This window comes from Orcinus orca, chromosome 1, assembly GCF_937001465.1.
Source record: "Orcinus orca chromosome 1, mOrcOrc1.1, whole genome shotgun sequence".
NCBI lineage: Eukaryota > Metazoa > Chordata > Mammalia > Artiodactyla > Delphinidae > Orcinus > Orcinus orca.
The window spans coordinates 147,988,698-148,005,618 of NC_064559.1; the positions used below are offsets into that span (position 1 = coordinate 147,988,698).

At 36.0% G+C, this 16,921-nt stretch overlaps 1 protein-coding gene across 5 annotated transcripts in view; it reads left to right on the forward strand.

Moving 5' to 3' along the window:
* The window catches only part of ERICH3 (glutamate rich 3), a 112,019-nt gene that overhangs the window by 83,253 nt on the left and 11,845 nt on the right, over positions 1–16,921 (forward strand). For all 5 annotated transcript variants that reach the window (XM_049703139.1, XM_033405978.2, XM_049703135.1 and 2 more), the window contains one exon: positions 3,318–3,767. In XM_049703139.1, the coding sequence (XP_049559096.1) occupies positions 3,318–3,767 (450 nt within the window). The remainder of the gene's footprint in view (positions 1–3,317; positions 3,768–16,921) is intronic.

Sequence of the window (16,921 nt, forward strand, 5' to 3'; positions counted from 1 at the left end):
CAGATAGAGTGGTCTTGGTTTTAATACAATGGGTCATTACAAAAGAAGCATTTTACAAAAATTGCTCCTTTATAGCTAATGGACGTTGGGTATTATTTAACTTCCGTGGGCCTTACTTTCTAGATCTAGAAAACGAAGATAACTAACTACTCCATGGGATTAAGTGAGATGTTTGTAAAGTGCTTACCTCAGTGCTTGGTACAGAGTAGGTGCATAATCATGATCAGGTTTTATTTTTTTCCTCAATAAATGGTAACTGTGACTACTATGCTTAATGTGATATACAGGGTGAAATCACAAGAAAGAAATTTATTAGAATATACTTATCATGTATGATATCAGAGAGAGAAGAAGACTGAAAATCATAAAGCAATGATTATTTGATTTGGTGAGATTAATTTTTATCAGGTAATTTCTGCAATGATTTATGGATAGCAATAATTGGAATTGATTCCCATTTTATAGCCAAGAAAACAGAGCCTTAGAGAAGTTAAGTAGCATAACCAAAGTCAAAGCTAATGAGTAGCTTAGTCATGATTGGAACACCTAAGTTTGTCTTACAGAAAAACATAGTATTTTCTCTCAAGTTCATGTTGCATGAAATAGTAGTGACGGAAAAGAAGGAATAGTTATCAATGAACAGTTATGATGACATGAAAAGAGAAAACAGTGAAGAATTGGGGACTGATTGAATGTGGAAAGAGAAAAGTCAGAGATCCTGCTTAGGGTGTAGAACCATGGCACCAAACACACTGGCTTTGTCCAAGGACTCAGGCAGTGGGTGCAGATCAGGTCCCTACCGTGAAGACCAAGGGCAGATTCTTAGCATCAGTACCTGGAGGGAGCACTGGAGAGAGAAATGGAATTTGGTAGGAGGCAGAGCTGTTTCCTAACATACCTCCAAGACAACTTTTTCCCTCCTAATGAAAAAAAAAAATTACAATTTACATATCGGCCCTAAAATTCCTTTATATAAAACGTTCCTTTATATGAAAGTTTTCACATAAAAACTTTATTTCTAAGAGAATATATAAAATTAGTGTAGAAAATCCCATTCCATGGCCCTAAAGCATTTTGAGCTTTTTTGTAGGCACAGCCTGGCCCCAGTGTCTGTATGAAAATGAGAGTGAGAAATGAGAGTGAAATGAAATTATACAGGGAGGTTAGAGAGAAATTTGAAAACTGAAATGAGTTTCTATGGGAGGTCAGGTAGCCTTGCCACTCAGCGGCCATTCATTCACCTGATCTTTCTTAAGGACTGACTCAAAATTGAACCAGAGCATGTTTCAGCCTTTGAAATAAAATAATACAATTAATAGAAGCTGCTAAAGAAAGAGGAGCACTCATTTTTTAAATTATGTGAACAACTCTCAGAGCCAAAAGTGAGAGTCCTGGTGTCAACACTCAGATGGTAGATACGGATATTTTTGGATGTGCAGAACCATTATAACATTGTATCCTAGCTAATTGTGCAATTAATGAAAACCACTGATCAAACAAACCACTAGCACACTGGGAGTTGTTTTTCTTTTTTAAAAAACAAATGTGAGGTGCTTAAGAGAGGGGGAAATCATAGTCCCTGAAATTTCTGAACTAGTACAAATAAGATAGAGAACGACTGTCCTTGATCTGTACGTTCCCCACCGAGAGACAGCACATCCAGATCTTATACAATGGAGATAAAGAATGAGTGGCTGAAGTATGTGATTCCTTTGAGAAACAGTGGTCATCTGGTGCCTGTCAAGGTAGTTGGAAGATAAGAACAAATGGAATTGTACTTAAGGGGTTCTGTTGCTTAAAGGCTTTTTGGAGTTTATTTTTTACTGCTGTGTAGAATCTCTCACATCTTTGTGGGAACTCAGTATGTCTCAGTGACTATACTTAAAATGCTAAGCCCTGTCATGGAGAGCCACTGGGGCTAGAGGGAAGAGGATAAGAGTAAAGACAGGTATTTCTTCCCTTAAACTCTGCCTCAGCTGCTACAGCCATCTGGGTAGCTGACAAGCAGAAAGAAACATAAACAGAAAAAAGAATCAGGAGCACACAGAGAGGAGCAAACAAGAAAGCTAAGCAGCTTGTAAGTATGGGCTATTTCACTTGAAAAATATATTCTATAAAAAAATTATAAACACAGGTCTATTTGGTTAAAAAAAATGAAAGGCAAGTTTGTATTTTTCTGGCCCAAGGCAGTGCATCTTCCTTACAGTGTCAGTGTGTGTGTGTTACTTTCTTGGAGATTTAAAGAAGTTTTTGTGGGTAATAAATACGAAACCATTTTTGGCTCTGGTAAGTTTCCAGACTGCATGTCTGTAGCATCACATCAATGTACTGCATAGATAGCCTAGAATCTCTTTTGCTGATTCTGTATGCCCATCTCCAGCTTCTGCATCCTCTGTCTTCTTCAGAGGACAGCCCTGGGCTACTGGGTTTGCTTCACCCTCAGGCACAAAGAGCAAGGGAGTGCCAAGAGTTCATGTTCCCCCCAGGGTGGCCTGTAGCTATGTCTGACTGGAGCAGAGTATGGAAGCCCAGCTCCTTCCTCAAGGGAAGAAAAATTCTAATATAATTTAGACTTCAGAGGTTCCCATGGGATCAGGCTGAGGCTGAGATGTTGCTTGAAATAGCTCTCTTGATTGACTTCTTCCCTTCCCTGCCCTGCTTTACCCACACCCAGAAGAGTTTCTCTTGGAGCATATTTTTAATACATCACTGGAACTTGAGTCCTCATCTCAGTGTCTGCTTCTGGGGAACCCATAAAAAAGACCAGATCTCACACACACACACACACACATGCACACAGACACACACACACAAGCATTATCTCAAAGTATTAAGTATCTAGGTATTATGCAAATGCATAGATATTCTTACCATACCGAGCTACCAGGGTGTACCAGTATGGCGGGTGTTACAGTAGATAAAAATTTAAACTTTATGCACAGAGAATACTGTGGATACATCCAAGATGATAATGAGATAAGTGCTCTTGCTGAACAAGTGAAAGATTATTCAATTTCTTCTGTAACAAAATAGATACTAACAAAGGTTTTCCAGTGAAATGGCTTTCAACAAATAAACAAATACAATTGGTTTTCAGTTAAATATGACTTTGTATTGAAAATTGTATAGACTCACAGATTACATAGGTCTTTCTTTATCATGACGATTATGTGGACTATATGGGGAAAGGGTATCAAATCTACTAAACTATATTAAAAATTTTAGTATGATTAATTACTAGCATAATTCCCACAATTATTATTATTAAATTTCCCTTTATGGACAAGCAATGATGTTGTCATTCTTAATTTTTGTAGATATAAGAACTGCTTCATCAACCTCATCCAAAAGTCACCCATATTCTAGTTGCAGTGAGGATGAATCTGCACTGGGGGACAGGGAAGCCCACGCTGAGAACAGTCCAAATGAAAGTGTCCGAAGTCCATCTTCCCAGGAGTTGAGTGAAAATGATGAGCCAGGAAAAACCCACCTTCCACTTGAGAATTCTCTAGAAATCGAAACTGAAGACCAAGAAATAATAAAAGTAGATGTGGAGACCAAGCCTCTGCCAATAGAGGAAAACTTGGAGAATGTTCTTGAAGAAGAAGCAGAGAAAGGAACCCGAGTGATTGCAGAGGGCTTATCTGAGAAGTCCAGGGAACATGTTTCCAAGGAAGACAAGGAAAAGAGTAAGAGTAACCTTTGGGAAGGAAGCGCTGCTAAGGTGAAGGACAAAAAGGCAGGTCCCCATAGGATGGATAAAGGTGGTAAGTATGGCCATTGAGTTGACCTGCCATTGTCTCTATGCATGGAAGCTGATCTTGGTCATTGCACTCTGCCAAAGCTTGGGAAATACTATTGTGATAATGCCGGAGGGATTCAATTTTTTCCTATTTCTCTCTGTGTCACATGATCATACATGTATTTTCAGCTTGTTTTCCTTTACTGCATTTTAAAAATTACTTGATAATTCTTAAGTAGCCTGTTTCCTATTTTCTGTAAATTCCTTCCTATGACAGTTCTATCTCAAGAATCAAATAAAGCACAATACATGTCTGAAGGCAAGGGTGTGTGTAGCTTTTTAGAAGTTATTTAGTATTAGCAATGCTATTTGTTCTTATCCAAATATGCATTTATATGTACATGTAGCTAACATTGATAGGTGCTTGCTATGTGCTGGTGCTAAACACTTACATATATTAACTCGTCTAATCCTCACAACAGCCCAATATCCCCATGAGTTAGGTTCTATTATCATTATCTCCTTTTTACAGATGACAAAACTGTGGTTTGTAGAGGTTAAGTAAGATGTCAAGCATCATACAGCTAATAAGAAGCATTCCTAGGATTTGAATTCAGGGAGAGTGGTGCCAGTTTCTAAAGGTTTCCAATTTTATCTGTGCAATAGGAATTTATAGTTAAATAAAAATTTCATAGAAAACTCCAAACTGCACTTTAAGTTCTCTGAAACGGAGTAACTTTCTGATCCAGGGGTTTCTTGGGTGTGTTAGGCAGTTCCATTTGACATAGAAAGTCTTGAAGCATGTCCTAGGATGATCAGGCCCCAGTACCTTAGACACATGGAAGGTCTGATACTTTTCTCAACCTTAGGAGGACAGTTAAAGGATTGAGCTGTGTCCTGTGGATGGCCGGTTGTGCCTGCAGCTATTTGGCTCTCACATAGTACGCTGTGCCCTATAACTTGTATCTCAGGCCTTTCCCTAATCTCTCCCATCTGTCTACCCTGCCAACATGGTGGGAATTCTTTTTGACTCCAAGGTAAAATTTGTTGTCACATTTTAATAGTACTAAAATTCATCTACGTTTGAAAACTTATGAATGCTTTTAATGTCTATAACATTTATTTTAGAAACTTAAAAGCTGTTATTAAACCACTGGTACCTACAGCTAAGAATTGAGGATGTTGAATAGTTATCTTTCCATTCAGTCATTATCATTAACCTTCTACTATGCACTGTGGTCAATAAGAAATGTGTAAGAGAGGGTTCCTTCCATAAAATGTTAAGAGGAAGGCTTGGCACGCCAATAACTGGACAAGGTCAGTAGTCACATGTAAAACCAGAGAAGGTACACATGTTATGGGGCTTCAAAGGAAGAGAAGACTCATTTGATGAAGTCACCTTGAAAGTTTTCGTGAAGGACATATTTGAGGAAGGCTTTAAAGGTTAGATAAGATTTTGAAGGTGGAATGGAGGAGGATAAAGCATGCCAAACAGCAGGAAGTAGCAAGGGATATAACCTTGGAATACGTTAAACAAAAACTCTAGAATGAGCAGTTTGACAAACTTCAGCCCACGAGCCAAATCTGGCCTACCACCTTTTCTTTTTGTATTGCCTGTGAGTGAAGAATGTTTTTTTCTCTTTTCTTTTCTTTCATTTTTAAAAGGTTGGAAAAAATCAAGAAGAATATGTGATATGTGAAAATTATATTAAATTCACATTTCAGTGCCAGAAAATAAAGTTTTATTGGACTAGAGTCATGCTTATTTATTTACATATTCTTAGTGGCTGCTTTTGCTCTACAAGGGCAGAGTTAGGTAGTTGCAACAGAGACCCTATGGCCCACGAAGCCCTAAGGATTCACTGTTTGGCCCTTTACAGAAAAAGTTTGCCAAACTCTGCCTTAGAATTATAACATTAAGACCCCCAAAATTTTCAAAATGATTTTGCCATATGTGAGTAAAGATTCTTATTACCATACATTTGAAGCCCCTTTATAAAATAATTCAAATTTTTGATCTTGGATTTTATCATTCAATTCTGGTACATGTAATGTATAATCTAGAAAATTTGTACAATTTGGCAAACTGCTGACCAAAAAGGTACGGATGTTAAAGTTCAGTAGCAACATTGACATTATTACTAGTATTTCTTTTATTTCCACTTCAGAAAACTAGATTGTTTACCTGGATTTATGGAAGTAGACAACTTTTTGTAAAATAAGATGCACATGATATAGGTTGAAATTAGGGGATAAATAGAATAACAGAAGTATTCGACTAGGATCATATCACTTGGAAGAGAGTGAGGTTTTTTTTGTGGTACTCGGGCCTCTCACTGTTGTGGCCTCTCCCGTTGCGGAGCACAGGCTCCGGACGTGCAGGCCCAGCGGCCATGGCTCACGGGCCTAGCCGCTCCGCGGCATGTGGGATCTTCCCGGACCGGGACACAAACCCATGTCCCCTGCATCGGCAGGCGGACTCTCAACCACTGCGCCACCAGGGAAGCCCGAGAGTGGGTTTTATTTTCCCCCCTCTGGATTTGTGAAATGAAGAGTGTATAGGTTTATTATTTTTCTCAACTATTATGGGAAACTTGTGTTCTTGACTTGGTGACATCTATAATTTTAAAACATTTTGTTATTATCTTTTCATTGAGGTGGGTTCAACACTAGATGACAATGTTTATGATTATTTATCTCTCTTATGCTCTAATATATGTACCAAACCTCTTTATCAGTGTTTATTTTTCATTAACAGCTTATGAAATAACATTTAGAAAATAGAGAAAAGAGGGCTTAAAATTATCTATAGATTTATCACACACAAAAATCACCTTTAACATATGGTCAGTCTTTTTATTTCTAAAGTTAGAGTTTACAAGTTATGTTTTCATATTTCCATAAAATGTTATATTTTGCTTTTTATTCTTAACCTTATACCATAAGTATTTTTATGTTATTATGTAATCTTCATGAATATGTTTAATGTCTGTGTATTATTCCATTCTGTGGTTTGTTCATAATGTAAACATTTCCCTATTTTTCCTATTTTTACTGCTACTAGTAGTACTCTAGTATCTTATTACCTACGAAAATTTGAAATTAATAATTATTTTCTTAGGCTAGGTTCCAAGAAGTTTACTTTCTGGATCAAAGGTAATAGACATTTTAAGGTTTTTGAAAAAAATTTTTTCTTAGAAAAGATTGGTTGAAAAGTTTATACAGAACAGATGAGAATAAGATGAAAGCTAAAGGCTTCCTTCCCTGGCCTTTATTCTTTTTCCTGAGAGATAGATAACTGTGGAAAAGTTTTTTTGTGTGCATGATTCCAGAAAATTTTCTCTCTATACACACATATATAAGTGCATTCATATATTATATATATACAGACCTTATTTTTATATACAGATGGAAACATGATACATTTTTGTTTTACAACTTGCTTTTTTCACTTAACACTGTATCCTGAATATCTTTTTATATCAGCACATATAACTGTACTTTTATTCTTATTTACTGTATATGTTATGCCATTGTATTGCCTTGGTATCATAACTTTGCAACTTTTCTTAAAAATATGTTGCCTTCTTTGTAAGAACTGGTAGATTTGTTCTATGGTCCATCTTCCACAAAAGAACAAAATTTCTCTTATTACAGAGGCCCAGAGGCAGAGTGAATAAAGTACAGTGGAAAATAAGATATTAATAAGCAAAATAAAACAAAGACCATGTAAAATATTCAGAACGATGTAGAAGGATTATGGTACCAAAACCTAAGGATTAGTAGATTATGACAGCTGGGTGCTAATGTTTTTAAAATAAACTCAAGGAAATGATGCAATAAATTTGTAAATATTTAGAATAATAGACTAAAGGAAGTGACAGATATTCTCAAAAGCCTTTATATTCCTAAGAAAATTTCAGATAAAATAAGCCAGGTCTTGAAAGTATCGTGAGTTATATTGATATTGATGCCAAGCAAAGAGGTTATGGTGGTTCCTCCTCCTTAACTGAGCCTTCAGTAAGGTGGCTGAGGGAGAGAGGGATAGAATCAAAGTTATATGCTTGAAATGAAGGTCATTTAGGTCACAGCTTATATGAGTTAGATCAGAAGGCTGGTGAAGATTGAAACGTGTGTATTTTATTTAGCTCCCTGATTAGAACCTTAGATTGCAGTGAAATGGGGGCTGAGATAATGTGTAAAAGATTCTATCTCATTTTGTATAGCACTGAATTAATCAATTTCAACTAGACCTAGAATAAAAATTGTGATTATGTTAAGAATAAGTCTATGGGCTGAAAAAATGATGTACAATGAATGATGTTTTGTTGAGTCTAAGTTAATACAACTCAATCTGAATTGTTTTCACTTAAGATCATAGTAACGGACAAATTTGTAAAGTACTACAGTCAATGCCTTCTTACCTTTCAGGCTGATAACATAAAATGATAACTTCCTTCTAACTATTTTATAATATGTCACACTTAATTGGGCTTTGTCCAGTCCACCAACAAATCAGGTGAATTTATATAAAAGATATGTCATATGCAGTGAAGTGGATAAGGTAAAAGATTATAATTGCTAGCTACAATGAGATAGTGCCCTTGAGAGTTAATTCAGTATTATAGGGCATAGTGTTATTTTTGTGTGTTTATTTTTCTCTGTTATTTTTAATTTAAGCTGTCTTAATGCATTGTGACACATGGTGTTCTAATGATGGAACAATTCATGTGGATTTGTGAAATTAATATAATTTATACATTATGAATATAAATAATATATTAAGAATAAAGTATCATATAGTATAAAGTAAAATGTATGTAGAAGTAGGCATTTTATACTTTTACATATGAATCAGTGGAAGTCATAGTGCTTGGCCAGGTAATATAGACCTAAAAATTGTTAGGACTAAAGTAAAATGCAATTTTATCATCACATAGGCAGGATAGAATGGTCTCGATGAAAGAACAAGAAAATCACGTGTTATGAGTTGCAGTCTAAATACAATTTCTGAATGAATTGTGAAAGCATATAGCTGTTTGTTTCAATAGATTTCTTCTGAAATATTTGTTAGGTATCTGCTTTATGCCACACTGTCCCTGGTGTGAACATAACGAAGTCCTTCCCTATATGGGAGATTATATTCAAGGAGGAGATGTGCCTAACAAGTGAAAGATAAACATGTAATGGGGCATCTGGGCTAAGTGCTAGCAGAAAAGAAAGTCAAGGTAAGGACATAGAGTGATGGTTTGAGGAAGGGGTAGTATTTTTTAGGGCTGTCCTCTCTCAGTGAGGGGACATTTGAGCAAAGACCAGAATGAGGTGCAGGGGTGAGCCACTCTGTCATGTGAAGAAGGAGCACAGGAAGCAGAAGGCCCAGCAAATGCACAGAGTCTAAATTGGGAGCATCGCTGTTGAGTGAAGAATTTGGAAGGAGGTCAGTGTGACAGGAGCAGAATGGACAAGCCAGAGACTGGAGGAAATGAGGCCAGAGGGAAAAACATATAGGCCGTTGGGAGGAGTTTATTCTGAGGTAGGAAGCCATTGGAAAAATTAGTGCATACAAATGACATGAGCTGAAAGTTTTGAAAAGATTCTTGCTACTGTGTGGAGGACAGAATTTAGCTTTCTGAGTATGTTATCTTCGAACAGCTGTGGTCTTGAGTTGTGATTAATCCTGGATCTTTGTAAGCAATGTTTCAATGACAAAGGTAACACAGGAACGTCTTTACTGTATAGGTAGATGATGTAAGTCATGAATTTTGTCATAGTGAGTTGTTGGGAAGATAACTGATTGGCTACACAAAGAATGATCAAAGAACACGCATAGTTTTCAAGGTGACTGGGAACTTGGAATAAACCTGCATATATATTTACTCAGCTTTTATTGCCTTCTTATGTTCTTAAAATTCAAATGAAAAGTTCTTGGCAAAACGTTCTTCTGATATAGAATTGCTCAAAATACTTAGCATTTTTTAAAAAAACATGTTTATTGGCATATAATTGCTTTATAATGGTGTGTTAGTTTCTGCTGTATAACAAATTGAATCAGCTATATATATACATATATCCCCATATCTCCTCCCTCTTGCGTCTCCCTCCCACCCCTCTAGGAGGACACAAAGCACTGAGGTGATCTCCCTGTGCTATGCAGCTGCTTCCCACTAGCAATATGTTTTACCTTTGGTAGTGTATATATGTTCACGTTACTCTCTCACTTCCTGCCAGCTTACCCTTCTCCCTCCCCATGTCCTCAAGTCCATCCTCTACGTCTGTGTCTTTATTCCTGTCCTGCCCTTAGGTTCTTCAGAACCATTTATTTTTTTTTAGATTCCATATATATGTGCTAGCATATGGTATTGGTTTTTCTCTTTCTGACTTACTTCACTCTGTATGACGGTCTCTTGGTCCATCCACCTCACTACAAACAAATCAATTTTGTTTCTTTTTATGGCTGAGTAATATTCCATTGTATATATATGCCACATCTTCTTTATCCATTCATCTATCGATGGACACTTAGGTTGCTTCCATGTCCTGGCTATTGTAAATAGAGCTCCAATGAACATTGTGGTACATGATTCTTTTTGAATTATGGTTTTCTCAGGGTATATGCCCAGTAGTGGGATTGCTCGGTTGTATGGTAGTTCAATTTTTAGTTTTTGAGGAACCTCCATACTGGCTGTATCAAGTTACATTACCACCAACAGTGCAAGAGGGTTCCCTTTCTCCACACTCTCTCCAGCATTTACTGTTTGTACATTTTTTGATGATGGCCATTCTGACCAGTGTGAGGTGATACCTCATTGTAGTTTTGGTTTGCATTTCTCTAATGATTAGTGATGTTGAGCATCCTTTCATGTGTTTGTTGGCAATCTCTATATCTTTGGAGAAATGTCTATTTAGGTCTTCTGCCCATTCTTGGATTGTGTTGTTTGATTTTTTGATATTCAGCTGCATGAGCTGCTTGTATATTTTGGAGATTAATCCTTTGTCAGTTGCTTCGTTTGCAAATATTTTCTCCCATTCTGAGGGTTTTCTGTTTGTCTTGTTTATGGTTTCCTTTGTTGTGCAAAAGCTTTTAAGTTTCACTAGGTCCCATTTGTTTGTTTTTATTTCCATTTCTCTCAGAGGTGGGTCAAAAAGGATCTTGCTATGATTTATGTCATGAAGTGTTCTGCCTATGTTTTCCTCTAAGAGTTTTATATTGTCTGGCCTTACATTTAGGTCTTTAATCCGTTTTGAGTTTATTTTTGTGTATGGTGTTTGTTAGGGAGTGTTCTAATTTCATTCTTTTACATGTAGCTGTCCAGTTTAACCAGCACCACTTATTGAAGTGGCTGTCTTTTCTCCATTGTATATTATTGCCTCTTTTATCAAAGATAAGGTGACCATATGTGCGTGGGTGTGTCTCTGGGCTTTCTATCCTGTTCCAGTGATCTATATTTCTGTTTTTGTGCCAGCACCATACTGTCTTGATTACTGTAGCTTTGTAGTATAGTCTGGAGTCTGAGAGCCTGATTCCTCCAGCTCCATTTTTCGTTCTCAAGATTGCTTTGGCTAGTCAGGGTCTTTTGTGTTTCCATGCAAATTGTGAAATTTTTTGTTCTAGTTCTGTGAAGAATGCCATTGGTAGTTTGATAGGCATTGCATTGAATCTGTAGATTGCTTTGGGTAGTATAGTCATTTTCACAATGTTGTATCTTCCAATCCAAGAACATGGAATATCTCTGCATCTGTTTGTATCATCTTTAATTTCTTTCATCATTGTCTTATAGTTTTCTCCATACAGGTCTTTTGTCTCCTTAGGTAGGTTTATTCCTAGATATTTTATTCTTTTTGTTGCAGTGGTAAATGGGACTGTTTCCTTAATTTATCTTTCAGATTTTTCATCATTAGTGTAGAGGAATGCATGAGAGTTCTGTGCATTAATTTTATAACCTGCTACTTTAACAAATTCATTGATTAGCTCTAGTAGTTTTCTGGTGGCATCTTTAGGATTCTCTATGTATAGTATCATGTCATCTGCAAACAGTGACAGCTTTACTTCTTCTTTTCTGATTTGGATTCCTTTTATTTCTTTTTCTTCTCTGATGGCTGTGGCTAAAACTTCCAAAACTATGTTGAATAATAGTGGTGAGAATGGACAGCCTTGTCTGGTTCCTGATCTTAGTGGACATGGTTTCAGTTTTTCACCATTGAGAATGATGTTGGCTGTGGGTTTGTCATATATGGCCTTTATTATGTTGAGGTAAGTTCCCTCTATGCCTACTTTCTGCAGGGTTTTTATCATAAATGGGTGTTGAATTTTGTCAAAAGCTTTTCCTGCTTTTTTAATATTGAGATGATTATATGTTTTTTCTCCTTCAATTTGTTAATATGGTTTATCACATTGATTGATTTGTGTATATTGAAGCATCCTTTCATTCCTGGGATAAACCCCACTGGATCATGGTATATGATCCTTTTAATGTGCTATTGGATTCTGTTTCCTAGTATTTTGTTGAGGATTTTTGCATCTATGTTCATCAGTGATATTGGCCTGTAGTTTTCTTTTTTTGTGACATCTTTGTCTGGTTTTGGTATCAGGGTGATGGTGTGCTCATAGAATGAGTTTGGGAGTGTTCCTCCCTCTGCTATATTTTGGAAGAGTTTGAGAAGGATAGGTGTTAGCTCTTCTCTAAATTTTTGATAGAATTTGCCTGTGAAGCCATCTGGTCCTGGATTTTTGTTTGTTGGAAGATTTTAAATCACAGTTTCAATTTCAGTGCTTGTGATTGGTCTGTTTATATTTTCTGTTTCTTCCTGGTTCAGTCTTGAAAGGTTGTGCTTTTCTAAGAATTTGTCCATTTCTTCCAGGTTGTCCATTTTATTGGCATATATTTGCTTGTAGAAATCTCTCATGATCCGTTGTATTTCTTCAGTGTAACTTGTTACTTCTCCTTGTTCATTTCTAATTCTAATGATTTGAATCTTCTCCCTTTTTTTCTTGATGAGTCCAGCTAATGGTTTATCAATTTTTTTTATCTTCTCAAGAACCAGCTGTTAGTTTTATTGATCTTTGCTATTGTTTCCTTTATTCCTTTTTCATTTATTTCTGATCTGATCTTTATGATTTCTTTCCTTCTGCTAACTTTGGAGGTTTTTGGTTCTTCTTTCTCTAATTGCTCTAGGTGTAAGGTTAGTTTGTTTATTTGAGATGTTTTTTGTTTCTTAAGGTAGGATTGTATTGGTATAAACTTCCTTCTTAGAACTGCTTTTGCTGCATCCCATAGGGTTTGGGTCATCGTGTTTTCATTGTCATTTGTTTCTAGGTATTTTTTGATTTCCTCTTTGATTTATTCAGTGATCTGTTGGTTACTAAGTAGTGTGTTGTTTAGCTTCCATGTGTTTGTATTTCTTACAGATTATTTCCTGTAATTGATATGTAGTCTCATAGCATTGTGGTCGGAAAAGATACTTGAAACAATTTAAATATTCTTAAATTTACCAAGGCTTGATTTGTGACCCAAGATATGATCTATCCTGGAGAATGTTCCATGAGCATTTGAGAAGAAAGTGTATCCTGTTGTTTTTAGATGGAATGTCCTATAAATATCATTTAAGGCCATCTTGTTTAATGTATCATTTAAAGCTTGTGTTTCCTTATTTATTTTCATTTTGGATGATCTGTCCATTGGTGAAAGTGGGGTGTTAAAGTCCCGTACTATGATTGTGTTACTGTCAGTTTCCCCTTTTATGGCTGTTAGCATTTGCCTTATGTATTGAGGTGCTCCTATGTTGGGTGCATAAATATTTACAATTGTTATATCTTCTTCTTGGATTGATCCCTTGATCATTCTGTAGTGTCCTTCTTTGTCTCTTGTAATAGTCTTTATTTTAAAGTCTCTTCTTTCTGATGTGAGAATTGCTACTTCAGCTTTCTTTTGATTTCCATTTGCATGGAATATCTTTTTCTATCCCCTCACTTTCAGTCTGTATGTGTCCCTAGGTCTGAAGTGGGTCTCCTGTAGACAGCCTATATATGGGCCTTGTTTTTGTGTCCATTCAGCCAGTGTATGTCTTTTGGTTAGAGCATTTAATCCATTTACATTTAAGGTAATTATTGATATGTTTTTTCCTATTACCATTTTCTTAATTGTTTTGGGTTTGTCATTGTAAGTCTTTTCCTTCTCTTGTATTTCCTGCCTAGAGAAGTTCCTTTCGCATTTGTTGTAGAGCTGGTTTGGTGGTTCTGAATTCTCTCACCTTTTGCTTATCTGTAAAGGTGCTCATTTCTCCATCGAATCTGAATGAGATCCTTGCTGGGTAACCTTGGTTGTCGGTTTTTCCCTTTCATCACTTTAAATATGTCCTGCCTCTCCCTTTTGGCTTGCAGAGTTTCTGCCGAAAGATGGTTATGGGGATTCCCTTGTATGTTAATTGTTGCTTTTCCCTTGCTGCTTTTAATATTTTTTCTTTGTATTTAATTTTTGATAGTTTGATTAATATGTGTCTTAGTGTGTTTCTCCTTGGATTTATCCTGTATGGGACTCTCTGCGCTTCCTGGAATTGATTGACTATTTCCTTACCCATATTAGAGAAGTTGTTAACTATAATCTCTTCAAATATTTTTTCAATCGCTTTTTTTTTCTCTTCTTCTGGGACCCCTATAATTCAAATGTAGGTGCATTTAATGTTTCCCCAAAGGTCTCTGAGATTGTCCTCAATTCTTTTCATCCTTTTTTCTTTATTGTGCTGTGTGGTAGTTATTTCCACTATTTTATCTTCCACGTCACTTATCCATTCTTCTGCCTCAGTTATTCTTCTTAGCATGTTTTAAGATGGGAACAATTTGTGTAGTTTCAAAGCAAGCAGAGGAAAGGGAATGAATTTGGAAAGCTTGCCTACTAATATTGCAAACCATATCCTTGCTACCACTTTTCAATAACTAAATTATCAAATTTAGAAAGAATTGGTGGAAATTGAGAACTGTCAGCAATAGTACAGGGACATAAGGCCTCTCATCATTATAGGTGAAATTGTTAATTGATACCTCCTTTTTTGAAGTACAAAGAGAAACATATATCAAAAGCTTCTAAAAATTATCATGTTCTTTGACCCAGCAATTCCAGTTCCAACAATTTATCCTAAGGCAATAGTCAGAAATAATAAAATAATTATAAGTAGTATTTTAAGTAGCTTTTTAATCACAAAAATGGAAATAATTGAATATTTAACACTAGGCAGTTGGTTAGCCAAATTTTAGTAAAACCTTATTAGAATATTCTGTGCAGTTATTGAAGAATAGTTCTTATTTAATGATATGTGGATATAGTCACAATATATTGCTAAATGAATAAAATGGGATACAAAATGTCATCTAAGTAAGAGTAAAAAATACTTAGAAATCTGCCAAAATGTTAACTAGTATTTGTTTCTGAGTGGTGAAACTAGGATATTTTTGTTTTCCTCTCTGTACTTTTTATTGTTTCAAGCTTTAAGTAGTGAATATGTACTATTTTCATATTTTGGGGAAGTACAATGTTTATATTATTTTAAAATATGTTTGTTTTCATAATAAAAAAAAGCTCACATTGGAATGCAATAATATTTTGGTATTTTAAAAACATCTTGAAATATCCTATATCATTTGAATGGAAAAAGTATTTTTCTGTGAAATTCTCTGTTTGAGCCTCTTCCATTTTGCTACAGATGCTGTGGGAACTGACAACTCTCTTTGCTTTAATGGTCATCTTTATAGCAAGGTGAAGGAGCGGAGCCTTGAGGGATGAAGGGCTAAATAGATAGAGGAAACAGGGTGATGTGTCACATTGCTGGTGTGGGAGTCTCAGCATGCATAGTCCTCCTTTACTGTAGGTGGAAAACAGTCAAAGTCAGACACTGGCCAAGGTCTTGCTTTTAAGTTTCAGTTTCAGAAGAACATCTGAGAAAAAAATGACCAAGTGGGGTCTTTTCTGATCTCACACCTAATAAATCCTTAATGCTCAGGCCAGTGTCCCATTCTTGCTGAATCTGAAGCAGGCAGCACCTAACTGTCCAGGCTCTCATCGACTTCCAAAGCCTAACCCTCCAGGGGCAAGCCAGCTGACATGGGCAAGTGGTGATTACAGTCCTGAGACAGAAGGATTACATGCTTCAGGCAATTCTGAGTGAGTTGTAATTTTCAGATTATGCTAGTATTGTTTGGCTTCTTAGAATAGTCTTTTGGTTCAATAGCTGCTAATTGTTTATTATTATTTTTGTAAACCATATTGAAAAAATTTTCAATTGATGTATAATTGACATACAGCATTATATTAATTTCAGGTGTACAACATAATGATTCAATATTTGTAAAATAAACCATATTTCTTTTTAGCCTATGGACTACTTGGGGGAGAAACCTAGATGTCCTGTTGGCTCTGATGAAACAAAGCTTCAGTAATTGATACCAAATCAGGCTTCCTCCGACCCTCCTGCCTACCATTCTTGGGATTTCTATTGCTTAGTCAGCAAAGCAGATTTATACACAAAGACCTAAAACACTATTTATTTAAACTCTCTAGTTATACAGTGCTGTGGGTAAGATGATATTTAACTTATAGGTACTGTGTTATAAAGTTACTAAACTAAAGGTTGACTTGGTTTTAAAAAATCCAACTATAACCTAAGTTTCATGAGTTGATGTCATCTTTAAATTACTGTAAAAGACATTTTTTATTTGGTGTATTGGATGAATGAGGAAAACTGACGTTCAAAAAATTTTTTAAAGAGAATACATTGGAACTATGTGATGCACCTCTTTTCATTTCCATGTTTGTTATCTTAGGATTACTATAGTTAAGTCTTTCCATTTTTTCTCCAAAAGCCACATGAGGCAGATATTTCACTATTTGTTTCCAAACACAGAGGGATCAGTAAGTAACTAACTGCTCCTTAGCAATCCACCTTAAACTGAGCAAGGGTCCACATTCTAGTTGTGTTTTTTCTTGAAGTACAGTCTTTGGACCAAATTGCTCAGAATATCTGAGAGGAAAGAAAGCAAGAAAGGAAGAGAGAAGGTAGGCAGAGAAGGAAAGGGAGAGATAGAGAGCGAGGGAGGGAGGGAGGGGGGAAAGGGTATTTTGGAGAAACTGTGCTCTTATCTAGGAGGGCAAATATAGGTCTAGTGTTATTTGAGTGAACTTTTGTTAACCA